We start from the raw sequence: 27,433 nt of genomic DNA, 5'->3' as shown, positions 1-27,433 counted from the left end.
GTTACGGTAATTACTGTATGTTAAGGCTCATAGAAATCTTACACGGTCAAGACAAGATGCAAGTTAAAAGTAAATTCTTGTTTACTCAGGCATACATTGATGACAACTAATTGTTCAGTATCCTTCTTTCTGAAAGAAATACATTGGCATTTTCCTTCACTTTAATAGTTAAATAATACAAAGGTAACTATAGAGTAATTACCTTACTTGGTGATTAAAACTATCGTTTGTAAGTCAGCTATTGTGTTAATATTGTAAATGAAAGAAGTAGTAGTGTGACGTAAGCTGCACAGAGAGTTCGTCCAAGGGGGACTGGTGATTGGTTGAAAGGGGGAGGAGGCGGGAGGAATGAGAGGAGAGAGAGAGTCGTAAGGGTGGAGAACGGAAGCGCGACAAGGAAGGCAAAAAAAAGAGAATAGATTAAAAAAAAGTAATAAAGACAGACGAAACGTAGAGACAAAGGGACAGTAGGACGAGAGGGCACGAAAGTCAGGAGAAGTTGAAGGAGTTCAGTCGACGCTGGAGGGACGAGCCATCGGGACCGGAGCAAGTGGTCACGACGGACTTTGTGCTAAGCTAAGTGGGCTAACGCTGTAGCGCCACGGTTCTGCTGCAGCCGTTGCGGCCCTGCGAAGTTGAGAGGAGGGAGTGCATCTCAGCATTTCCTGTTTTCCCCGAATTGCAACGCTCTCAAATTGTGTTTTTTTTTTTTTCTCGTCCTCCTTCTGGGATTTAAACTGCTACTCCTCGTTGGTCACAAGCCTGCAACGTTTATTTATTTTTTTCTCCTGTTTTTTCCCTTTCCCCCCCATCACTTGGAGGTCGTGAGTAGACTTTGTTCAGGACGATATACTAGCTTGGACATTGCTTAGGGTGCCCCGGTCTTAGGGAATTGTGCCCATTAATAGTTTAGTTGGTCTGCCTTATGTGCTGCCTTATGTGAGAAGTATATGTTGTTTTTTGTTTCCCTAAATTTTAAGAATATTCACAGCTTACAGTTCAACTGGTGATTAACAGTGAGGGTTCCCTGTCACCTTAGTTAATAAAGTGAAGGTGAATAATTTTGCCTGAAATTCTGTTTCTCTGGGTCATATTTGTTACAAACTAGGTCAGTGCTATTGCCTACATAAGGGTGTACCTGATCGATGTCGAACCCAAGCACCCACCATTTTAGTTTTCCTCATAGAGTGGTTTAAGGTGCTACAATTATATTTTCCATTCGTTTCCTTTTTCTTTTTTTTGCACCATAGCCAGGAGAGGTGCAAAAGTCTACCTTAGTATATGTGACAGACTGTCACGACAACTCAAGAAGAAATGCCATGCAGAGCGCCATCTGATTAAGCATTCAACAACATCAGTCATGAGAAAGAGGAAGCATGAGGCAGGTGTGTGGACATAAGATAGTACACACAAAAAACATAAATACAAAAGCAGAAGCTTTGGTTGGAAAAAGTCATTAAAATCGAGAAGAGGAAGATTTGTTCTAATCTTAATGAAGTTTAAATGGTGAATTGACCACCCATGGTGAATTCCCAGTGCTCAAAATAGCACTCATTACTTGTTTAATCTGAAAGTATGGTTTAGTTATTCATGCAACTTTTTATTAATTTCGCCTGCACTGCTGTGAATATTTATTTATGTATGAACAATTTGCATACGTCTTTTCGACCTCATACCCACGACTGTTAATACTGTGATCCATTGTAGTTTTCCAAGCGTTATTAATTAGATCATTAATAAACACGCTCTCCTGTTGGAGTCAGCAATAGTAACAAGTTGTTTACTGCAAGACAACTTTAAGGAAGTCTTACCCTAAGCTAATTAGGCGATGGATATAAGCACTGGGATTTTAAAAACAAACAGCCAATGATACATATTAGCTTCTTGGCTTAGAAAATAAAATAGCAAAGAATTGTAAAGTTAACTTTAATAGATCGCTTTAAAAAGAAAGTCAAACATCATTGGAACTGGGTTTTTTTTTTAATACCTCTGTACTGCAAGAAAGCACTCGGTAAAAGCTCAGCCCTCTCCAAAAGTATGTGTAATAGGGCTTGAAACATCTTTGCACGAAGTCAGAGCTCATAGAGGAAAAGAGTTCACCTCACCCATTCTCAGCTGCATGGCTCATGACACATGCACACAGTGCCTTCAATAACTCAGCGTGTGTATTTGTGTGGAAAAAATGTCCCGGCATCGACCAAATGACTTTGTTTTGCCATATTGTCCATTCTCCTAGCACTGCAGCTGTTTTAAAGGGTGCGTATTATGAAATTGTCACTTTTTCTGTGCTTTAAAGGCATATGTATTTGGAGCACCGTATCATTGTTACTTCAAAAACTTACACAATGCACCATTCTCTGTTTAGGTTTATAATTTTTTCTGGATTTTCTACTCATTGTTGTTCTGTGTTGGAAATTACAAAAAATTAATTAGTTGCACTGTTTACATTGCAGTTATTTGCAAGTTGCTATTAGAAGATTTTGGTTTCATTGTTTAAGTTGTCCATTTGGATAAAACCTTTAAAGAGAATCCAGAGGAAAAGTAAAGCCCAGAGTTTATGGAACCACAATATGGCAAAAAAAAATTATTAAGTTAATTGGCTTGACTGAGATATATGTAAAGGCTGAGATGTTTCATACAACTTTTGAAGTTCTTATCACTATGTGTTTTAATAATCTTGTTCAGCTCAAAGCATTACAAACAATCTATGCAGACAAGATAAACGAGTGTTGAAAAATACAATTAAAAACTTTAAAGGGTTTTTCGTAGCATTTTATGTGATAAACCAAAACCTGAAAAGGCCTCCGTGGAATTGCATTCAGGCTCTTGAGTCGATACGTCACAGAACCAACAAATGTAGAGCCACTTATCTGGCGTGGCACATTTAGATACTGTCATGTTTTCTTGTTTTCTTTGCAAAATAGCTGAAGCTCATTTAGACAGAGAGCATCACTTTTCAAATCATATTTCAACTTTCAAGTCCGATTTTTAAATCTGGACTTGAAAGGATCATATGTCACGAATATGAATGTGCTCACTTGGTTAATAGTTATCTGCGTTCTTTTATCAAATAAAATAAATTATAGTATGTGATCCAAACCAGAAAAAAAAATGTAGAAAAACTCAAGGGTTATGATTATTTTTGTAAGGCACTGTCTTTCTTAGAGGACTTGGTCTGTTTCATGTCCTTATTTCAGATGTCGTGCTCAATTTTGAAGGCACTCTTCACTCTTCATAGTTTTGTTTATTTGTGTTTTCACAATCTTCCACAAAAACAGACATGAGGCCAAAAAAAAAAAAAAAGAGGGCAAGAAAGAAGCCAAGCGTCATACTAACCCTTCAAAAACATCCAGAAAGACGAGTTTTATTGGACTGCTGAGACCCGGTTGGATAATTGAGCAAAGCATATCACACTGATTTCATTAAGACCTCCGAAAATTGTGTCAGCTGGTGAAAACGGGGATAATATGTCTGCCTTTAAAGCAAAGCCCCTTAACAGTGCACCGATGACCTGTATCTTTCGTTTCTATTTTTATGGGCAGATTGATTCATGTGTCATCTGCAATAAAAAACAAGATATAAAAAAAAATGTGAGAGTGAGAGAGCTGGGCTCAGATATTCATGTGAAAGTGAGCCACAGTCTGCGTCTCCGCAGTTTTTTCTCCCTTTTTTTTTTTCCTCTCCTCAAATATGACGACATTTAGACGTTTTTATTTAAGGACCACAACACTCACCGCACTAATGTGTCTTGGAAATGTTCAATTCACAAGTTAATTAACACTTTGATTTTAATGTGCTATTTTGTTATATTAACGCAACAAATTTACAAACACATTTGCCAAAGTGGGTGTAACCATATTTCTTGAATTGGCAGTCGAATGAATTCTATTAACAAGAGCACCAAATGTTTTCACAAATTTCCTTTATTGCAGCGATTACTGAAAAACAAGAGATACTGCCAGATCAGATAAATTTTATCGCCTTGCACAGGACGGTACATACGACAAAGAGGGGAAAGATTAGTCAACTGACTGGACGGATAAAATTAATGCACTTTAGGGATGGCATAGGAAATATAACAGGATGGATATCCTTAAGTGCTCTTGTCCACTATTAGACTTAAACAGTTTTATTGCAGGGTGAAGATTTCTTAATGATTTATGAGGATAGTCAACAATACATTTATCTTAAGATGTGTTAAGATTTTAAGCCAACGAACTGAGGTGTATGCTAAACATCATGAACTCATGATAAATGATTTTCTTATATATTAACGTTAGCAATCGATCCCACATGCAATCCAGAATCATAAAGTTATATTGTTTTTAATTACAACAGCTGTTCTCCTGGTCAATCCTAACAGCTGTCTGAAACTATTTTATAAAGTAAAATCACTAATTAAATCAGACCAACATTAAAAATATCACTAGAAATCTGAGCTGTGACAAACGAACTTAGCTCAATCATGGACATCCTGCATGGAGCTTCATTTTCTCTGCTTCTCCACGAGTTTAGGGAGAATTTCCCCACGTGACTACAGATTTTAGCATATGACTTGAGTATATTCTACAATCATATCCAAATAATTGCAGCGTTAAGCATAAATATGACCGAACAACCACTTTTCTACCATGTAAATATTCAATAAACGAGAACCTAAGGTTCAGAGTACCAGCAACCAATCAGAGATTAGAAGAATTAATCAGCTTAAGCAAGTCTCTGAAGAAGTTTTCTATGTTCAAGCCACAGACAATTAAAAACACTTTTTTTTTGTCCACTGAGTCCTGATAGAAATCATTGGTGGACTTCAGTGGACAACAGACCCTCACACACAGCAGAGAAGAACAAAAGCTTATTTCAAGTAGCTGCAGTTCAGAGCCGAGGATTTAAACCGTGACAGTGGCCCTCCATTTATGTCAGATAAATGCACAGTCCAAAGGAGGAAGTTTAGAGAGAGCTATCGCCTCGCCATCATTAAGCCAAGTTTCAACTGGACAAAGCAGTTCCTCATGCTTACTGCTTCATCAATCATGAGCAGTCTGGGGTCTTTTAGCTCATAATAATTTGAATAGCAGTCAACGACTCCTCTCCTCTCCTGCTGAAAATAATCGTTATTCCTTTATAGCTGAATACAACTCTGCAATGAGTAGTGAACCACATATTGTGGGTCTGCATATTTTATGCCTTAGTGTGTGTAAAAGAAGGCAAAAGAAAAAAAAATGCTGTGTACATCTTTTTCATGCTTTAAGTAAACCTTAAACAACCAATTTAGTCTCAAACTAATTTGTTTAGGACTTGCAATTAAAATTATCCCCTCTATGATGCATAATGTATTTTCTTTACAAAATCAATCTTATTTTCCTTCCACGCAGCACTGTGGTTCATTAACTGGTTCATTCTGCCCCAAATCTTTTTTATTCTCCGCAGGCGGAAAGAGATCGCATTCAGTACTTGTGCCCTCACCCGCTGAATTAGCTGGAAGCATCTTCTTCTCGAACACAAACACATACCTGCAGTTCAGACTGACACAAATCCTGAGATGTTTGTCATCACAGAGTGGGAGGTGACTGTCATTTTGACTGGGAATAGCCCGGCGGGAATAATAATCTGTTATTGGCGTCAAACTTGTGACGCTCCAGGAATATTTCTGCATATTTTCAAAGGAACAGAGATGAAAAATTTGTAAATGTAAGCATTTTGTTCAAAAGGGGCATTCTTCTGCTGAAGCATTGTCAAAGTATTCATACGCCTTGAAATTTTTTTTTTTACATTTTAATACATTATAACCACAGAATTTTATGTTATTTACCAAAAAGTTTCACATAAGAGTGAAGGGCAAGGAAGTTTAAAAATTCAGCTCAGTTCAGTTATATTTATAAAGCGCTAATTCACAACAAATGTCATCTCTAGGCTCTATAATCATTTCAATTCAGTCACAAGTTCCAATTAATCCTAGTTATCAAACAGGAACTGAGATCTCAAATAATTATTACCGTATTTTCCGCACTATAAGGCGCACTGGATTATAAGGCGCACCTTCAATGAATGGCCTATTTTAAAACTTTTTTCATATATAAGGCGCACCGCATTATAAGGCGCATAAAATAGACATTACAGTAGAGGCTGGAGTTACGTTATGCATCCACTAGATGGAGCTCCACTAAATGGAATGTCAACAAAACAGTCCGACTCCGGTCGGCGAGGAGAGCCTTCCGCGACTGGGCCAGGGCGTGGCCGGATGATGGTCACCCTTCTCTGTTCGCGCACAGCATGTTCATGGAGAACATGGTGCTAAATGACCTGCAGACGACCTGATTATAGACCGTCGGTAGGTAGATAGGTCAGTCAAACTTTATTAACAAACCAGCGTTCTGACAACTATCCCAGCATGCACCGCGCGCTTCTTCTTCTTCTACGGGCGAAAATGAAGTCGGCGGCTGCTTACCGTAGATACTAGACCTGTTGTGGCTCAATATCGGTCCATATATAAGGCGCACCGGATTATAAGGCGCACTGTCGGCTTTTGAGGAAGTTGAAGGTTTTTAGGTGCGCCTTATAGTGCGGAAAATACGGTACATTATTCAAAGTAGTTTAAAATGATTCTGTCTAAAAAATACATTGTTTTCAAAAATATTGTAGAAATTAAAATAGGACGTATTCAACTCTCTTTACTCCAATGCCACTAAATAAAATGCACTGCACACGGTTATTTTCAGACATTTCCAAAGTCCAGCTGATCTCTGAAGATTCGACAAACTTAGTGAATAAACAACAGCATGAAGAAGGAGGAACACAGCAGACAAGTCAGGAATAAAGTTGTGAAGCAGTTTAAATCTGGATTAGCCTAACAAACAAAACCATAAACTCTGATAATCTCACAGAACATTTTCCAGTCCATCATCCGAAATATAAAGATCAATCGACATGAACTGCTATGGACTCCACCAATCTTGTCTTGTAGAAAATATACAAAAGTAAAGCATGTTAGAAGAAAATCATATCTAGTTTCATTTTCAAGCCACCATTCATGTATAAGACATGGTGAACATGTGGAAGCAGGTGCTCTGCAAAGATTTGGCTCTGAATGCAAATGGATGCTTGTTTGTCATATTTTATTTTTAAACAAAGGAAAACAATGCATCAGTTTCCTTTCACTTCACAAAATTTCATTATCTTTAATCAAAATTACAATAATAGCAGACACTGTCCCAACTCTTAGCTAAGTTCGTTATGCTATGTCGCTAGCTAGCCATCTCTACCTCGTGTGCCGTTGGGCGGTTCAACACAGCGCTCTGCAGCGGTTCTAAAGGCGAACATGCCGAATCAACAAGTATGCAAGCTTGGAACGACTTCAAAGTTATGCCCACAATGTTGCTCAGTCACATAAATCCTAGTGAAATACATGGAAGCATACAGTTCTAATGTGACCAAATGTGAAGAAGCTGGATGGAGACTTTTGCAAGCACTGTTTTCCACGAAGCCACCTGCTGAGGGCCTTTGTCTCTGCCTGACTCAGATAATTCGATGCCAATTTATATTTCTAAACCAAATGCTCCCCACTGTGCACCCACAGCATGTTGTTAATTTGGTTTCTAATCATTGTCTGGACAGTGAGCCACTAACACAGGGTCAGGAAGGACTCTAGAGATTGGGTTTCACTAAAACGTTAAAACGATAAGAGGTCAGAGCGCGCAGCTGAGTGGTGACAGTGGTATTTGAAGAAGACATACTGTGCGTCTAAGTGACAAATGAATCCACATCCCCTCTCACTTACAGGGAAGCACATGTTATCTCTATGCTGTGCTTTATAGTGAACGCATTAATGTTTACAGCACCGCTTTTTATAGATGCAGCTTTTAGGGAGCTGACAATGCGCGACACATTACAAGCTCGTATGATTCATAGCATATGAAAAGCAGAATCTAATTCACACTGGAGGAACAAGGAAAGCAGTGGAATTATAAGTCAGTTTTCTTGGAGGTAGAGTTTCAGCGCACGGAGCGCAAAGAGAAGGAGAAAGGCTCCAGAAACAATAGGCTGAGCTGGCTGTGAGAGAAAACGTTGAGTGAGACAGACAGATGTGAAGAGGAGGAAATAAAAGCAAAGCAAGACAGCTTGGCAACATTTGCAGAGGAAAGATGCAGAACTCTGTTTATCTAAGGATGAGAAAGTTGGAAGAGAAACGATTAAATTTTCACAAAGAGCATCTGCTCTGTTGTCTCATGGACATCGTCGCAGTCTGCCCCACTCCCACTGCAGAGCAGTTTACACAACGGGTTGTACCCCGAGTGCAGTTATCTGCCGTTCATTATTGTGCCTTTCAAAACTATTTACACCCCTTAAACGTTTGTACTGTTGTGTTGCAACCAAAATCTTTGTCATTCTACAGTCTGACTGACACAAAGTAGCAAGTAAATGTGAAGTTGAAGGATAGCAATACATGGTTTTCATTTTCCTAAACAAACACAAGTATTAATAGTGTACAGTCCTTGCAAAAATATTTATAACACCTTGAACCTTTTCACATTTTCATATTAAAGCCACAGCCTGTCAAAGGGTTTCTTTGCGATGTAGAGCAAATTTTTGTAAAGTGAAAGGAAAATTACACTTATAAATGGTTTTCAAAATATTTTGCATAGATAAAATAGATTTTAAAAAAAACAAACGAAAGATTTACATTGTCATCTGGACTTTGATTAGGCCATTACAACACCTAAATATGATTTGATCTTAATTTTATTGATACTTTGATTGTACCTGTAGGGCGTAAGTTGAACTTCAATGTCAAAGTTGCCCTAAATAGTAATTTTTGCAGGATTATCCTCCTTTGGTCTTCGTGAGGCTGTTTGTTCATTGATGTTCTCTAACAAACCTCCATGGTACAAGCTACTTCTGCTTAAATTAAGCTCTCTGCAGTAATTTCTAATTATGTGATTCCTTAAGGCACTTTGTTGCATTGGATGTTTTTAGAAGTATCGGAGTAAACAAACACCAAACTTTTCAGGTTTTTAATTGCTTAAAAAAATGAAAACCACACATTGCTTCCTTTCACTTTACATCTATTTACCATTTTGCATTGGTCACATAAAATACATTGACTTCAGTGAGTCTAACATGACAATAAGTGGAACTGCTCAGGGTTATAGTACTGGACGAAAGCCCCGCGCAAAAGTTCCAGAAAGTAATAATGTGTTGTGCTTATATCATCTAAACTTAAAGCCGCTAGTACTTTACTCTGTAAAACAGTCCATTTATCTCACAGGCTCCTATCTGCTGATTTAAAGACTGGCTCACTGAAACTCTATCCTACTGCTACACCCCCACAATGGTATACCACAGTTACAAAACCATGTGTCCACATGAGTCAAATCTACTGAATCACATTTATGCTCATGAATGTGTATTAAAGTTGCATGTGTCTGGTTTCATTTATTTTTTATTTGCCTGTTAACACCGTCTCACTCTAGCAGTAACAGCAGTAGCCATCCACCAGAAGTTGTCATATTGGAGTTGGACTGATTAAGCGTACCATGTAGGCAGGGAAATTCACAAGAGATAAGAAGTATGAAGCAAGAGAGATTGGTTAGCAAGGTGCTAGCCCGAAGCCAGAGTTTTTCAATGTCACATCACCACGGTTACTTAAGCCCTAAATGTAACTCACTCCAGAGGGGGCTCTGTTCGAATTTTTTGGGTTCAATCTTCTGCAGGAGCATCAATGGAGTGAAATTCTCTGTCGCTTCTACAGATTATGAATAAAGCAAACCTGGTGAATTGTACATTTGTAACGCCCCTGATCAAAGCTCTGCGCAAAAACATGAATCCTTAGGGGGAAAAAAATTACCCACATCAGCACATCCAGGTAGTGATACGTTGATGCATCAAATGCTACCTTATTGCTAATGAGATCCATTTTTTTCTTGATTTCATTCATTTCAACTCATTCATTCATTCTACCTAATTTCTATCAGTCTGCCCCAGGGCATCATCAGGGTGTGAATGTGTGCATGAATGGGTTAATAATGTAGAATGAAGCGATGTGAACCAGGGTCCTCTGCTGTCGATAAAGTGCTATACAAGTAAAGGCCATTTACCATTTATAATTACAAGGACTCACAAAAACAACATACAGCTTTTATAAATTCATTCTGACAGCCAGAGTAAGCCTGATGTATTGGTACTTCTTCCCACTTGTATAATAAAATAAATATAGGTTTTATGCAGTAGCATAACTTCACAGTGAGATATTTAGAGAAATCAAATATTTATGTTCTGTGGATCAATTAATTTATTGGAAAAGAAAAAGAAAAACAAAGCTAAATGTTTTCCAAAAAACTCTCCAGTGGGACAATCATGGCCACTAGTACATCTAAGGATTCAATTTAAATAGATGTATTTTTTAAAAGATGTTTTTCAAGCTCTTGGAGGTTGACTCATGTTTCTTGGATCATCTTCTTACTAACTCCACTGCTGTTTTTCTTGGAGTGAAAAGCAATAAACTGAAAGCGGTTCTATATTTGTCTTGTCACCACACACATTGAGCAGGTTCGTAAGGAAAGTAAAACATCTCAAAACCTCACAGTTAGAGAAGTACAACAAATAGAGGCATCTGGGGGTCAGCAAGTCTCCCTTTTGCTTTGTTTAGATGCCAAGCGGTTGTTTAGGAGTGATGCTAGAGTCCTAATATGTAAAAGGATTGGTGGAGTCTGCTAAAGTCTACCAGGACATTGTGATGTGGTGAAGGATTAGTGATCCTGTGGGCCTGGTGTTCCTCCAAAGGCTGTGGGAACCTTTTCAGCAGGCAATATCAGGTAATTTTAGATTAAAATATTATGTCTACAGTATATAAAGTATATTGGTCCTCATTGGGTCCTTTAGCATTCTAAGTAAAAACACTTGTATTAAATGTTTTGTTAGTGTGAGATTACACTACTGGAACAGAAGATTTATTTTCATGCTTTTCACAGATATTTAAATAGAAAGTAAATCAGCAAGAAATCTACTTCTGAATTTTATTTTGAAATACAGTCTTAGACAAAATCCTATATAGATGATTCTGCATGTTTGGTGAGGCAACATTGGTTTGTGGCGACAACCAGGCAAAGACAGATTTGGTTAAATATTTTTATATTCATGTTTATAAAAATTGAAGACATTTTTTTTTTTTTTTAAGAAGGCAGACATCAATATTCGAACAGCGTTCCATCCTTTCATCTCAGCCTCTATTGCCATGCAGTCTCAGCATGTGAGTGAAGTAAATTAAGTCTAAACTGAGACTGAACTACAACAGCGGCAAGCTGCAGGTGGGCTCACCTTCAAAAGTGAAGATGTTTTCTTCGAATTTCCATTAAAAGGCCATTTTAATTCACTGTGGGTGACATCATTAGGCCTGTGGAACATAAAGAGCTCAAAAACTCTGGCACTTTATTTCTGCAGGTTGCAAATACTTCGGTCGATGACTGTTTTGCTGACATGTTTATATATATATATATATATATATATATATATATATATATATATATATATATATATATATATATATATATATATATATATACACACACACACACACACACATAATATAAAATGATGATTCATGAGTTGTTTTCTGGAGGTGCAAAATGTTTGAGAGCACTTTTAGAGGGAGTGAAACCACAGCAACACAGAACAGGTTGGTTCTTGTTGGCCCTGCAGGTTTTACGTCAGAAGAGCAAAATTTGCCATGATTAGCCTGTTTGCTCTTTGGAGTGGAACCAATCAGAGCTCCGACATGGGATTTTTTTTTTTTTATGTCTTCAGCAGTAGTGTGTCCTAAAAAAAATCACAATGTGTGCCCAATGTTTATTACACTATATGGAAGATGAAATGTATGAGTGGAGCACACCAAAGTGGTCAGGGGAAGTAGCAATTATCAAAATAACAGATGGAGGTCTACACTGAATAGTTTGTCTGAGGTTCCAACTTCCTGTGAATCCTGTGAGTTAAATTTGAACAGTAAAATGCATAGTTTTATTTTGTTTGTTTTCATAAGTATAAAACAACAACTGTTGACAGGCTGGAAGCTGAACATTGTGGCAAAAGACAAAGCACTGCTCATCTCAAATTTAAAAATAAAACATTTTATCAGTTTGTAAAATGAAAAATTGCTGGCATCTGTGAAGTTAGAGGCCATTTTAGTTGCATAGCTGCCAAGTGATCTATATTCCCTCACCCCCACACCAATATTCCAGTGTGTGTGTGTCTTTGGCCAACTCTATGCAAAACATCCTTTACCTACCAAGTGTGAAAAGCTAATTACACAAGGAGTAAATTGTGCAGGCGAAGCCATGCATCTTAATTAAGATTGGATTTCATTAGACAACATGCAAGATAGACTAAGATAAAAACACAGGGCACAGTTTTTGCACTGTGACGCAGTGTGTACGGGAGCATGTCAGTGTATTGTTTGGTTTAATGTGCGAATATAATGGATGTGGACGTGTGAAGGGAAATACGATTTTTGTGAGAGCAGAATTACATACACTGCCTGCCAAAAGTATTCACAACTTTTCCACACTTAGTCAATTTACAACCACAAATGTCAATCAGCTTGATCTGCAACGATTCCAAATAAGGGACGTTTAATAAGTGAGCAAGAAAAAATAAAAATAAAACAAAAGAAAAGTGCATGCGGTAAGTGAGTGTGTTGCACATGATCTACAAAAATTGCCAGTGTAGTTAATTACACGTGCAAAAGTGATGGTGCTGGAGAGTGGAGTGATCGTAAAAGAAAGGTGAAGAAGAAAGTCGTTATACCGGATGCATATAATAATAATAATGAATTTAATTTAAATAAGTTATATAACAAGGTACAACACAACAATAAGAACATTTGAATATAAAGGTATATGTTTTTGACTTGTTTTGCAAATAAAAACAAAAAGTGTGGCATACATTAGCATTCCGCATGTTATTCTCTAATACCTCCAAGGTAAACTAAGTGCAATCAATTGCTTCAGAAATCACCCAATCAGTGACCTTTGGAGTCACTAATTTAGTCATTGTAAAAAAAAAAAAAGAAAAGAAGAGACAGCTGTTCTCCAAAGCTTTTAGAGGCTGTAAGAGAACATTAGCAAACAAACAGAATCGTGAAAACCCAGGGAAACGCACAGAAATAAGAAGAGACACATTTGTGGACAAATTTGAAGCAGGGTTAGGTTAAATGGCAACATTCCAAACTTTGAGCATTTTGGCACCACTGTTCAATTCATCTGAAAATAGAGAAGTGGCAATACCAAGAGGCTCGTGGTAACTCTTGAAAAGCTGCAGAAATTCACAGCTCGGTAGCAAGAATCTGTTTACTGCATGACTATAGTAAGAGATAAGCCAGTGAAGACAGAAAGCTCTATAAACATCCTGTATGGAGTTTGCTAAAAGCGATATAAGGGACATCAAAGAAAGCGCTTTGGTGGGATTAAGCTGAAACTGAACTTACTGGCTTCCTTGTAAAATGCTGTGTAATAAAAAATAAATACAATAAAATTGTACTCTGAACATTACTCTTAGCACAACATTCCAAAGGAGGGACATGTTGGTAGTAACGTCATGCTGTGGTAATGTTTCTCTTTAACAGCAACAGGGAAGCTGTTAAAGAGAAACCTGGAGGAAAATCAGGTTTACTTCCAGGTTTTTCTGTTAGATAGATCAAGATCTGTCTGCCATGTTAGATAATAAAGACATGCACACAAAAAAATTGCTGCCACAATAATAATGAAAACTTTTTTCAGTATTGCATCAGAGTACTTAAACACAAAAGCATACCAAGATTCGCTAATGTTTTTTTTTTTTTTTTTTTGCAAAACATTTTTAAAAACTTGTTTTTCTTTCACTTCACAACTTGTTTTGTATTGCATACAATCCCACTGAAAACATTGAAGCCTGTTGGCTATATTGGGATAAAATTATAAAACAAACTCCATAGAGGCAACACAGAGATACTTTTTCATGCATTTGGGTTGCTTAGCACATATGCCCATTTTCATCATCAATCCGAGTGCTTGGTTAGCCAAGCATTCGGATTAGCATAGTTTGACAGTGATTGTATAATGTCCAACCTAATACGTATGAGGGTATTGATTTTCAGCAAGCCAGTGCATTAAGGTGCAAAGCAGCTCTGTGTCTTGTAGGCGAACTGTTAACAGCTTCTGGAAGCAAATTGAATGGCCCGGCTTGTTGCTGTTCTCTGGAGCTTTCTGACATTCGGCAGAAAAATGAGCTGTAATAATGTATCTCGAGCTTTTTGTTTAATAAAGTACATACAAAAAAAATCTCATCTACAATTATGCATCTTCTTCACATTATCGCAGCAGCAGGTGTTCCGTCTTATTTCTTTTTTAATTTGAAGGGAGAGCAGAGAACGCGAGTGAAAACACAAAACTTGGCACACCATTAGCTGGTTGCCAGCTTCTCTTCACAGCTTCTGCCAGCTGAGAGCAATGTGGATTTTCCGAATAATTTGTTCTTGGTTGAAGAAATATTGCACCTGAACTTTACAGGGTGTAGGCAATCGTCTGAATAAAACCTTGTTTAGCAGTGAAGCCACACATGAATGTTCATTTTTGCCTTTTTTTAGTTTTTTGTTTTTTTTTAATTGCCCTCTAGGTTTATTGAAACGAAGTGCATATTTTCTCATGTTTACATCCTTTTATTATGAATTCAGTTCTAACCTGATTTCTGGTCTCTTTCTCTGCAGGTTTTATCCATACTTGTGGAGGCACACTAAAGGGGTGGAACGGGACTATAGAAAGCCCCGGATTTCCTTATGGATATCCAAACGGAGCAAACTGTACCTGGGTGATCGTCGCTGAGAAGGGGAACAGGATTCATATAGTTTTTCAATCTTTCGCCGTGGAGGAGGAATATGACTTTTTATCTTTGTATGATGGCCATCCGCAGCCGGCTAACTTCAGAACGAGGTAAGAAGGCGGCCCTGAAGTCAAACACCTAGAAGGCTGCATTTAAAGGCTGGGAGGCAGGAATGGTAGAGATGTGAGGAAGAAAAGTCTTCAGTGATCACTTCTGACGGAAAGGTCAACCTTAATGTACACATGACAGAGACTGTTTATTCTTGTCAGGGAGGTGTCAGGCAAGTCAGGCGTGCTCAGTGAGACGAGCATTGTGCGTCAGCCCTTCTCCGACACAGTCTGGTGTAGATGGAGCTGCCTCCTTAAAAAAAAAAAAATGTGAAGACCTTCATTGGAATCTTGCTTGCGAGATGAACAGTTTATCTTTAATTATATATTATTCAGCCAGGTGTACCGAAACAGTCCTTAAAATGTAGCGTATTGACTTGAGTTTTTGGATATTGCTTTGATGGTCTTAGGTGGTGTGTGTGGCAAATGGAACTTGAACAATAGCGTGAATAAGAGCCAGAGGCGTCTCTTTCATGAAGCCCGCTTTTAAAAGTCACGTCTTTTGATTCCAAAGCAAAGAGTCCTATCAACCAGGCCACTTACACCCCCAACCTCTGCATTATTTTTGAATGAGCATGCTGGTTTAGTTTCAGTGATTGATGGGTCAAACTCTGTTGTTACCGTCCTTTGTTCTAATACTTCACAGGAGGAGACAAAGGTGGAGAGAAAATGTGAACATCAAACACTAAAAAAACCTGCTATTTCTTTGCTTTGGTTACCGGATAGGCAAACAACTGTTTACTCAGTGTGCTTTCTGGATTCATACAAAAGCCTGACATTTAAGTGAAGTGGGGTTTTCTGGGTCATTGCATTGTCAAGGTGCCTTTTTATTATTTGTCTTAAAGATACTGTGTGTGTTTCTGTGAGGAAACAGCAAAGCAAAACTTAAATTGGATGACAGGGGGAAAAAAAGACCTTGATGTGCAGATTGAAATCTGGATTTTTTTAAAAATTGTTTTTATGTCGACGTTTAATTGTTAAAACAGTAAAAACGTATGCATATATTTTTGATCCAACTAATTAATGAGCTAAGATTTTGTGGTCACAGTACCCTGTTCTGGTATGTTGGAGTCCAGTCAAGCAGTCAGTGGGCTTTGGGTGGGTTTACCAGATGAAGCCAACAACAACAACAACAACAACAACAACAACAACAACAACAACAACAACAACTTGTGGACAAACAAACTTCAAGGCGAAAGATCTTGATGATATGAGATTCATATCTGTTCAATGTTTTGATGTGAGTTGGCATAGGAAATTTTACCTAACATTTAAAAATTGCAGTTCTTCACATCTAATAACTGTTTACTTGTCCAAAAAAGTAAAAAAAAAAAAAAAAAGTACTTAATGCAAATATTTATCTCCTTTTAACTTTTCACATTTTGCCTCATGGTTGCCAATGTCTCAGTGTGTTTCACTTGGATCAGTTACATTAAAATAATCAAATCTGATAGAGAAATGTAGAAGAATGGATTTTAAACCTGCCAGTAGTCAAAGAGTTCACGCAGTGAACTAAAATTGAACTAAAATTTTAAAAACTAAAATTCCAAACGTGCTTCATAATTTTTATTCTTCTCTTATCTTGTTCTTAACGCTACTGCAGTGGAGGTGGGCTGAGGTCACATGTTACTACAAAGAAGGACATATAGTAACGAGAGGCAATAAGCTGGAACAACCAAAGAGTTGAATCATTGTTGATACTTTACTTTAGGGGATGAATCACATCACGGTTTTGAAGAGATTGTGCTACTGTGTTGCATAATATTTTCTGAAGGCTTACAAAAGGCGTTGTCAACAGCTAGATTTAGCTCAATAAATCTGACATCTAATGTCTGTAGTCTGAAATATACAAGATGATTTCTATAATACACAGCTCTTTGTGCTGAACTCAACCACTACGTAGGAATTTTGTAATATTCTCTAGTAGGTGTGGGCGAGCAAGACGTAGCAGATGTCACACTGCCAAACTAACAACTAGTCAAACTATGGTCCATAAAAGTCTGGGGTTCTCAAACTCAAAAATCTCCTGGTGGCTATAGCGAGAGCTTTTCATTTTCTTCTGTCAAATGTACAGAAACAAATTAGTTTACACAAACTCTGAACTAAGATTTGTGTTTTTGCAAAGGAAAACAGCATAGCCTACTTTTAACTACTTATAAGTTTTTCATTTTTAAAATGTACATTAAGACAATTCCTGGCAATTTAGCAAAACTGGCACCACAGTAAAAATACAATCTGAATAAATTATATGTATCTATATTTTTTTCGTTTTTTCTGTTGTAATCAAACACTACAATGTACCTTAAAGATTCCTCTTTTTAATTATATTCAATCTGGATTTAATTTAGTGTTAATTAAAACCTTACTTACATTACACCAGCAAGAAGTGTATATGAAGATTGTTTTTGATACAAAGCTTAATCTAACGCTTTGATTAAAGTTGTGTAGTACGCCATCTGTGTCAGTGAGTGGCAGCACTGCGCTACTGGCGCACAGTCTGCCCAAAATGACAAGAAGAAGAAGAAGAAAACTGGAGAATTCCGCAGATTACCTAAACGCATCCCAGCATCATTTGTCAATATTACGTTTTTTTTTTTTTTTTTACAAGAGATTCACAGAGACGGTAGGAGACCCATTCTTTGCTAACGACAATAATTTAGTTTATTTACTTCTTGTTGTGCTTTAATGTTTATTTGTTGAAATTAGGCTTCAGAATTAATCCCTTTTCCAGCCCCTCTTGCTGTGTTAATCTTTGTGAGATCCATTCTTCCTCCCTTCCCCCCTTTTTTATTTATTTATTTTTTAAATCCTTTTTGTATTGGGTTTTTATTAGGATACCAGCTTACTGGTGCTAGGTTATTATTTTAATTGAATATCCCGCCCTGCTTCTCGTTATTTTGCACATAGTTTTCGCCTTGTGTCGCTCCTTGCACACCTGGTCCTAATTAGCTAATTATTCTGTCTCATTCAGTTTCCCCCAAGTCCAAGCACATCCTGATATTACTCTCTTCAATTATTTTGTTTTGTCATGTTTTTTTATTACTCGGTAATATTTTCTGGTACCAAAAACGTGCTCTTGCAATTGAAGCTTATTTTTTTTAAAAGGAAAAGAAAACAACAAAAAGCAATTTCCTTCAGTACCGACTTTTAAAAAATGGAACCATGTAAAATTTACAACATAATTTCAAGGGATAAAAAAGCTATTTCACACAAGAGGGACAGATGGTTGTCATATATGTTGAGAAGCAGAAACTAGTTTTGTGCCAAATAAAATATTCTTTAGACTTTCAAATTAAGCTGAGGTTATATGAAATGGACCGTAGAACTAAATTTATTTCCCAAGGCGATTGTGTAAATTAATTTTAAAAATACCTCTTTTGATAGACAAAATATAAATGAAGGCTATATCTACATAGACAATGCACTTATTTTTTAAAAAAGATATTGATTTGCTGAAACTGGTTTTGTGATCAAAACTAAGCATTTAGGCTGCCGTGTTGCATTTTCTGTATAGGATTGCATGTAAATGTGGGACTGTTTATTTCCTGCCTGAAAGGGATAATTTCATGATTGCTGTTGCAACCCCTACCGTTTGCAATTAATTATCCCCCTAACAAAAACTAGAAAAAAAAAAGTCCCAACGATGGAAACGTATTTTGGGAGCTTTTCCATCAAGCTGGTTCGGTAAAAACTAATCACTACTTTTTTATGTCTTCCACTGGTGGAAGCACTGAGTGAATCTTGTTCTATAGGCACAAAACTTTTGCTTGATCAGGAGGTATACTCATAAAGCACCAGCAAACAGATGTTGAAACCGCAGACTTATACAAAAGCAAAAAATCTGAAATGTTCCAAGTTTCTTATTTTTATGTAATCACCAATCAGGGGTGGTAAATGTCAGCCGCTGCCATTTTGAGCCAATGTGGCAACTGTTGTGGCCACTGCTTGAGTCCAACAGCTGAGAGAGAAACCTGAGCATTGTGCATTGCTATAGCAATAGTTACTAAGAAGTAGCGTGGCAACTGATAGTAGTTAACTAATCTGTTTAGCCAACTGTCTAACAATCGTTTTAATTATTCTCTATTTTCTATGAACACAAGAAAATATTTGTTATATGATTAAGATTGCTTTGTAATACAAATGAAATATGTAAATTTTCATGAGGTTATGTTCATATCCTTGAACGCTGCTTTGAATGTTATTTTAATCTTCCAATAACATGCATACTACTGTTCTTTTTTTAAATTGCAAAAATGTGTATAGCTGTCTGGCAGAAAGCATTTAATTCTTGATTTCATCCTGTTAAATCTGGCTTTATTTATTTTCTTTGGTAACCCAGACAACACAAATGTGTTTGGATCAAATGGTAGCTTGAGAATGACATACCAGCCTCCATAGAGGGTGGTAGAAAATTAAATTTTCGTCCCTGTTGTCATTGTTGTGAATTTGGATCTCAAAACGCTGTTTATGACTCCATTCATAAACAGTCACGTCTTTAAATATTGCCAGGTGGCATCAGTAAATCCCACCTGAAGCTCTGAAAATATCACTCCTGTGTGCTGCACAGTTTCTGAATATTAATTGGTGATCACAAATGACTGTTGGGAATTTTCTGAGCAGAATGGGTATTTCAAGATTTTCATTATGAAGAATACAAGGGAATACAATTAGCCAGAGTACAGCCAAAGAGGTAATGGACATAATTGTCTACTTTTGCCAATATTGTTTAGCATCTTAAATTGTTTGTTTTTTCCTTACTTTGCCATGTATGTTGATATGCAGTTTCCACATTGTTTTGGATAAAAAGAATAATGAATTGGACATAAAGACAGACGGCTCTTCCGCTTGCCCTTTCAGGTTAGCATAAATAGAAACCTTGGTTAAGATTAAAGAGCCCTTTTAATTTATTTATTGCATTAATTAATCAATTAAGGTTGAAATTCAGAAGGGAACATGACAAAAGCAGCTATCGTGCTTTCTTTTTCCAATGAATTGGACATCACCATAATCTACCTGATTGGCGTGTTTCTCTATTGATTTGTGTATTCTCTTTGCTCTGAGTCATTTCCACCATCCCCCTGACTATGTGATGCATTTACATTTAGCTAAATCCCTCATGCCTGAGAACGTCTAGTTGAATCGCTTATTATTCTGTCGAAATTATATGCTGAGGAAAGTGGAGTGGAAATAGTTTGGGTAATGATGTCTTTCATTTCACTGTTTCCAAGCTCTGACTGTGTTCTCATTATAATAACCCTTCCACTGCTGTTTTTCAGGCGACAAACTTGTATTGAATCATATGTTTAAACAAACATTTCAGTTTTACACTGCAATTTAACTGCCCATTCATATTATCATGCAAAAGTTTCTTAATTGGAGATTCTTTTATCATTGTGCTTACATGCATTTATTAAAGCTGCAATATGGCTTTTTGCAATAACTGGATTTTCACCATGTTGTGAAAACATGAGAGAGATAATTTGAGAAAAGATTGAGCTCCTCCTCCTCCTCTCAATGGTATAATTGCTGTCTGCATAAATGCACCACTCTGTGAAAAATAACCAATCAGAGTCAGCAGGAGGGTCAATCAATCTCATGTATGTGCTGCTCAATACGCTATTGGCGGAGAAACAACTTACTTACTATCGTACATATGAGTTGGATTGACAGCACTAAAGCCCTCCTCCTGGCTTTGATTGGTTGTTTCTAATGGAGCATTGTATTTGTGCAAATGACAGAAGGTTCATAGTGAGAAGTAAGAGGAGCTCAATTCCTTTTTTTTTCTTACTGATTTTCTCTCTCACTTTATACTGTCATGATATAGTGGAAGTTTTAACAGATATGTAAAACACATCTTTTCTATACAAGCTACATACTGCAGCTTTAACCAGACTTGACTTGTATACAATCAACTTAACTCTTATGTTAACAGAAATAAGCTTTTGCTAACAATTTTTAACGTTTTAACTCCACTACTTGTAAGTTTTTCCTGCTCATTTTAGAGCTTGTCTCTGAAATGGACTGTGGGTCCATTCCTCGGCTTATACAGGAACTATTGCTTTATTAGGCTAGTTTTAAAGAGACAAAAATTATCAATATTTTCCACTAACTTATTTGGACAATATTAAAATTTGACAACATAAAGATTCTTTTTCTCTATTTTTTACACTTGGTGTTCCCAAACTCTGATCCATGTTCTACAGCACACCAACATTGAGTTGTAGACGCCCTTGAGAGTCTAAAAAGGTAAAATTTCAAATTAGGTGAAAATGCCACTTAAGTAAATATGCCACAGGAAATGGGTTGTTGACCGGAATGGTCGACTGATTTTTTTTTTTTTTCTTTTTTCCAATCAGTAAATCAAAACACTACCATGCTGCACTGATAATGACACTCCTCAGTGCTGAGGGTGTTACTGAGTGAAAAAGACCCAAAGTGAATAATTTAGTATCAGTAAGGTATTTAAAAAGGCATTTAGAGAAAGCACTGATGTAAAAAGCATTTTGAAATGAGGGAGAGAAAATGAGAACATTATGATTTAATGCAATAAAAATGTTATGATTCAGGAAAAATGCTGCAACGTATGAGGTTTATAAACTTCTAATTGCTGTTGGGTTTTCTATAATGTGTTCTTTTATCCTTAGCTTGAGGCTATTGTGTGGGTCATTATTCACCTTAGTAACAGATAAGCTTTGTATTCTCATTTCTTGTTTCAAACAACAAACCAAAGGCAAGCACTATAATTTAGCTGGTTACTAAATTACCGTTGGCAATACCGACCATAACACTTTTTCTGTCGCATAGGTGACAGCATGTTGTTGCCGACACTCAATAATTAAAAAAACACGTCTAAAAGAAGCATGAACAAAATGAATCCCAAAAAGAACATTTGAGATAACAAATGACTCCATGAAATGGGAAACAAAGTGATTCAGAGCTAAAGAGCTAATGCAACATGGAACGAGAGACAGATGGAGAAAGACAGACACAGAGTTAGACAAATTGAGCTACATCATTTCCGTCTCCCTCTTCTGTTCCTCTATGGCACACTCCTTCCCTGACACACTAATCAGGCGGCGGGAATGTGTGACAGCTGCCTTTAGGGCTGATGTAGTGTGTTCAGGTGGAAGCAAAGGCTGCATCTGTCCAGCCAATTATTGGCCCTCTGTTCCCAGGCACATACACTCATTCTTTTGCCACCGCTTTTGCTGTGATTCATAAGCAGGGGACGATGTAGCTGCTCAGGCAGCTGGTGTCTCTAGACCCGCATTGACATTTCTGGTTGGTTTGGAAACCAATACAGATGTGTGACACCTGCTCTCTCTCGCTCTGTCTTGCTATTTTCTGTTTCTCTCTCTGAGTTACACTTGTAGTGCTGGTAATTTCTATTCATAAAGATGAAACGTTTTTTTTTTAGCCAGATTTTGTTGTGTGATCTTTTTTCTTTTAAATTTATTGAAAAAAAAAATGACATTGGATCTTGAAACTTGTTCTGGCACTTCAAAGTTTTTATTTCTTGGGGTTTTATGAAAGATTTTTTTTGCTTGTGTGGTTCTGACCTTGTGTGGCTCCTGTTGAAGCTGCTTTTATGACATGTCAAAGTAAACAGAAGGTTACTATTCTCTGACAAACACCTAATGACAGCTGCCTATTTTATATTTTAAACAAATTCTAGAGTGTTAACAGACATAGTATTATAATATAAATAAAACCACAGGAAGATACAGTAGGATACTTTTCTCAGATTTAGACTAGATCATTATGTGAAGGACTGAGGTAATTTTTTTCATATGTTGAAAATATTGCCTCACTGCCAACAAAGCTCTTAAATTTAAAAGGTCCCTGTAGAAGTTACCTTCTTGTCACTTCATATCATATTCAAATAAATGAGAATAATTTCAAAATTAGCTGTAAATCTTTGCCAGCTGAAAATGTTAAATTACGACTGCCGTAAGAAGTTAAAATATTTCAGTTTTGTGGCCGATTTCAATTTCTTGGACCTGTCGACACCAATTTCATCCCATTGGACTTTCACTTTTAGGACTACTTTTATCAACCTCCAAAATAATTTTTCTATCTTCTGCTCAAATTGAAATTGATAAAGGCTACAAAGCTGTCTCTCTCTGGATCACTGAAAATACACAATTACAGTACAATCATCTGGGGATTGGAAAAGGTGTCAGTCAAAACCCAACGGACAACAGAAACAGCATCAAGTTTAAAAGACAAATTTTGACTCCTGAGCAATTCATTTTTTGCAAGGCTCAAACTAAAAGTGTAACATGAAGCTAAATATTTAATTGATCTCCAAGATGAATTCAAAATAAAGAAACGCTATCAAAGAGAAAACAGTTCAGATTTACTGATGTGCGACAATTTAACTCATTATGTAAATAGAATAAGCCTTTTTGTTCTGAAAAGTTTATAATTAATGAATTGCTAATTGTTATGCTAATTAACAATTAGCACAATTAGTGTGGCAAACAGCAGTCTCCACAGTGTGTACAACTGTGAGTTTTTCCAAAAGCTTCCAACATTTTCCAATTAAACGTGTTTCATGACTCGCAGAGGCTGAAGTTTGAAGTGATAAAACCGAGCAACTGAGAAGCTGCTGAGCCCTCCAGTGAAAACAATGTTTCCTTTTCAACAGGTTCCTAAGCCTTTGTGTCTTTTCTGATTTCATCTTTAAATGTCTTTATTCTTAAAATAGAGTTATCTTCTCTGTTATAACTTTTGCACCGAAGAGTGTTACTGTTACTGCAAAACAAGACTTGACTTTTGAGTTTCTGATGGTCACTAATTGTGTTGCATGAGTTTGAAATAAACTCGTGCAACACAATCAGTTTTCAGCATATCCTTATATTTTATATCATTTCAGACAAACCTAGTCATAAAACCTACTGCTCACATTTTGATATACTTCCTCAGCTGCTTTAAAATGCTGCTTCATTTAAATGATAGAAATAAGTATTTTTATTTTGACCTCCTCAATTTAGCATAATTTTGTTGATTCTCAAACTCTAGAGTAATTTTTGTGCACACTTCTTTTGAATATTCAAATCATGAGTAAATCATGGTTCAAAAAGACAAGGAATCCATTGGTGTTTAATTGTTTGACATTTTCCATCTATTCACCTGATGATCTTGTTGCCAGAGCAACAGGCTGTAGTTGGCATGAGATCCTTTTGAGGTTTTTTTTTGTTTTGTTTTGTTATGTCAGACCCATGCTTAGATGAAGGGGTGGGGCTTGATTTAAAACATATCTAACCCCATTTATCCCTCTCATAATTGAAATCTTGCATTAAAAAAATCCATCTGGCAAATTAAAATTCTCTAATTGTGTGTTTTTAAGGTGGACATCTGTCCATATCTATACAAATCAACAAGCATACATGCATCTTTTGCAAGATGGAATCTTAATGATTTTATCTTCAGGACCAGTTTTGGTTTTTGCCATTCCCTTTTTTCCTCATCTATTAATCACTTCACCACATTTTTATGTATTTTTAAATTAATTTTACAGTTGTCTGAATTTTGGATCCTGAAGAGCTGTGATCTTGTTCATCAGACCAAATGTTTACTGTATGTTGCTGCAGCTCAGCATAGTCCTTCCTCTTCTGTATCACATGTTGCCATAGCAGCACATCTTTTTCCTATTTTGCACATTTTATCTTCATTTTCAGTCCACTCACAGATAATGCACGAAGCAGCTTTTTAAAAGTGATAACAGGTTTGTTAGTTGTTCATATTTTTTTTCTCTTTTCTGTTACTATTGCAGGTAAGGGCTTTTATTTCTGCCTCAATCTGCAATGCACTCGAGCTGGTGGGTGCCTTTGGCCCATCAGTGTGTGAGCAGGCGCCACACAACCTGATTGTCCTATTCTGTTCTGTTTTTCTCAGCCAGTAATTAGTCCCCCCATGGATCCTCCTCTTCAAACTTTGGGAAAGGGGGTAATTTTAAAGACTTCCAAGCTTCACATCAAACTATTATTCTTTGAAAATACATTACTTGAACTTGAAAAAAGTACTGAGGGTTCCTCCTACTCTTTTTCACCCCCTGCAGACACAGCAGTGAATTTTGTTACTAAAGTCAGGCTCTCTGGTATATGATGTGGCTTATAAATGTTACTTTTGTAGTTCTGAACCAAGGTCAGAGTGAACTTGTACATTGGTTCTTCATAAAGTATTTTTTTTTGCACACTCGCAATATCTACTAATCTGCAGCGTGAGATTAAAATTGTTAATGTTTTAATTTATATTTTTACATCCTCCCTTTAAGTTAATGCTAAGTTTGATTTTGTTTTCTCAGCTTGATATATGTGTGTTGAGCCTGCAAAGTAAAACATATTTTCTTTATAGCTTAGCATGTGATCAGTTTTTAAACGGTAAAAGCGGATGCGATTAGTCAGAAACCTTAGACAGTAAAGGGATACAAAGTGTCAAATAAATGGTGTCCTGCCTCTTTCCTTTGCTGTTTATCACATGAAATGCACAAACAATGACTCTTGTAGACCCCAAGCTTCCCTTCACTTTTAATTTAAACCAAAGTTCCTTATAAATTGAGTACAATAGTCTTTAGAGTGATTGCACATTGTACAAGGTCACACTTAAGTTATGTTTCCTGTGTTCAAAATTGCATCACTGCTTACCGCTGGTAGTGTCTGGACATGCTGCGAGTACCTGCAAAAAGGGTAATTATTTACTGCACAGTTCACTGTGCTGTAATTGGAAACTCTATTGAAGCTGTAAATAAAGCCCCCTCTCCTTTGCTGTCACTGTGAGGGTTCCTTTTTTCAAAGTTTGGCAAGCTACAGACATTATTTACCTGGCTTATTGTCAAGTTGAGATTCAGTTTCAAATGTGTTCAAAACCAGCAATAACAGGTAATGGAACATGAGGCAACTACTGCACACAAGTTTGACTTCATGTTTTGCAGCCCGGCTCGCTGCTGTGAAAGGTCGATAGAACATCAGCAGCTTCTGCTGAGAAATGGTCAGCTACACATCTCTTTTACGACGTCATGAAAGTAAATGGATTTGTTTGGATCTGCACCTAATTTGAAATGCAGCAATGAATCAGACTGTTACAATATAGCTGTGAGCCCTGAGACATCTTCGACAAAAGGGGAGGGTTCCCTACTTGGGTTCTGATAGAATAGTACTCTGGTTTATTACTGATTGTTACACTTCATCTCAGTTCTGAAAGTTTTTTTCCTTTAGATTGAACAATGCCATTATTTGTTATGAAAGGTTTGTAGATGTTTTTTTTTTTGCATAACTTTCTTCCTAAAGGGCAAATAGTGCATTAGGAATTTGCTTATGTTTTCAAACATGTTGCAATTATTGTTACAAATAAAAAATAGAGTTGCTTGTACAAGAAATGAGGTGTGGTATGCAGCTGTATTCAGCTAACCTGAATGAATACTTTTTAGAAGCACCTTTACAGCAATTCTAGAGTGTCTCTGTCACGTTTGCAAATCTACATGTTGATATGTCTTTTCTGCTAAATAGCTCAAGCTCAGTCAAATTGGATCGTGTGTTTTTATGCAGTCTGCAATTCTTGCTTGACTTTTGCTTGACCATTCTAGGACATGAATGTCCCTTGATCTTAGTAGTTCAGTTGTACTTCTGGTGGCATGTTTTGTGAACTTGTACCTCAGACTGTTGTTTTTTTTTTTTTGTTGCCATTTTAAAAACTGCCTTATAGCTCCATGCACCTACCAACTTCCCTGTACTTGTTGATATAAAGCATCCTCTGTGCATGATGCTGCCACCACAATGTTTGAAAATGGGACTATGTGTTCTAGCTGGTGTAGTGTCTGCAAAAAAAATGTTTTATGGAATATTATGCAATGTATTTGATTAATCTAACAGTTCATTAGGAATAAGGAGTAAAGCACAATTTCATCAATATGTATTGATAGTTAATGTGCTTACATTGTGTCTGAACTCAAACATTCAGAACTGAGATCTCCTTCTCTTGTCTGCAGGTTAACAGGATTTACCATCCCTCCGCCTGTTACCAGTTCTGATTCCATTTTTTCATTGAGGCTTACCAGTGACTTTGCAGTAAGCGCTCATGGATTTAAGGTGGCTTATGAAGGTAAGAACAGCATCATTTCTGTTCTTTGACTCCTACCAGAAGAAAAAAAGACAGCCTTTTACATGAAATAGGCAGCTCTGCATAAATGGCTCTTCGTTTAAAGGGAGAATCCATCAATACGGGGAAAATAGACCACCTATTCCTGAGAGAGAAAGGCGTGATCACACTTAATCTAACTGATTATCTCTGGGACTTTGCTCTTGAGTTATGGAACAGTTAGGTGCTTCAATTAGGCAAATCATTCTCATATTTTGTAAATCAACATCCCTGCCCCTAAAATCTCTGAACCTCATTTGCTACTCCAGAGGTGCAGTTAATATTGCAAAGCAGATGGCAATGGGAATTAGTTGAACTAATTGATGTACCAAGATATCGGTGTAGAA

General features: G+C 36.9%; 1 protein-coding gene across 1 annotated transcript in view; it reads left to right on the top strand.

The window, feature by feature from the left end:
• The first annotated feature begins 14,081 nt into the window (after window positions 1-14,081).
• LOC106931503 (CUB and sushi domain-containing protein 3-like) overlaps window positions 14,082-27,433 on the top strand; it is a 219,087-nt gene continuing 205,735 nt past the window's right edge. Inside the window, 3 exon segments of the mRNA XM_088014026.1 lie at window positions 14,082-14,097; window positions 14,654-14,951; window positions 26,938-27,050. Coding sequence (XP_087870152.1) covers window positions 14,082-14,097; window positions 14,654-14,951; window positions 26,938-27,050 — 427 coding nt within the window.

This window comes from Poecilia mexicana, unplaced genomic scaffold (genome assembly GCF_051168715.1).
Source record: "Poecilia mexicana isolate PSO_F unplaced genomic scaffold, ASM5116871v1 scaffold_16, whole genome shotgun sequence".
Classification (NCBI taxonomy): domain Eukaryota; kingdom Metazoa; phylum Chordata; class Actinopteri; order Cyprinodontiformes; family Poeciliidae; genus Poecilia; species Poecilia mexicana.
This window is presented reverse-complemented; position numbering and strand designations above follow the sequence as displayed.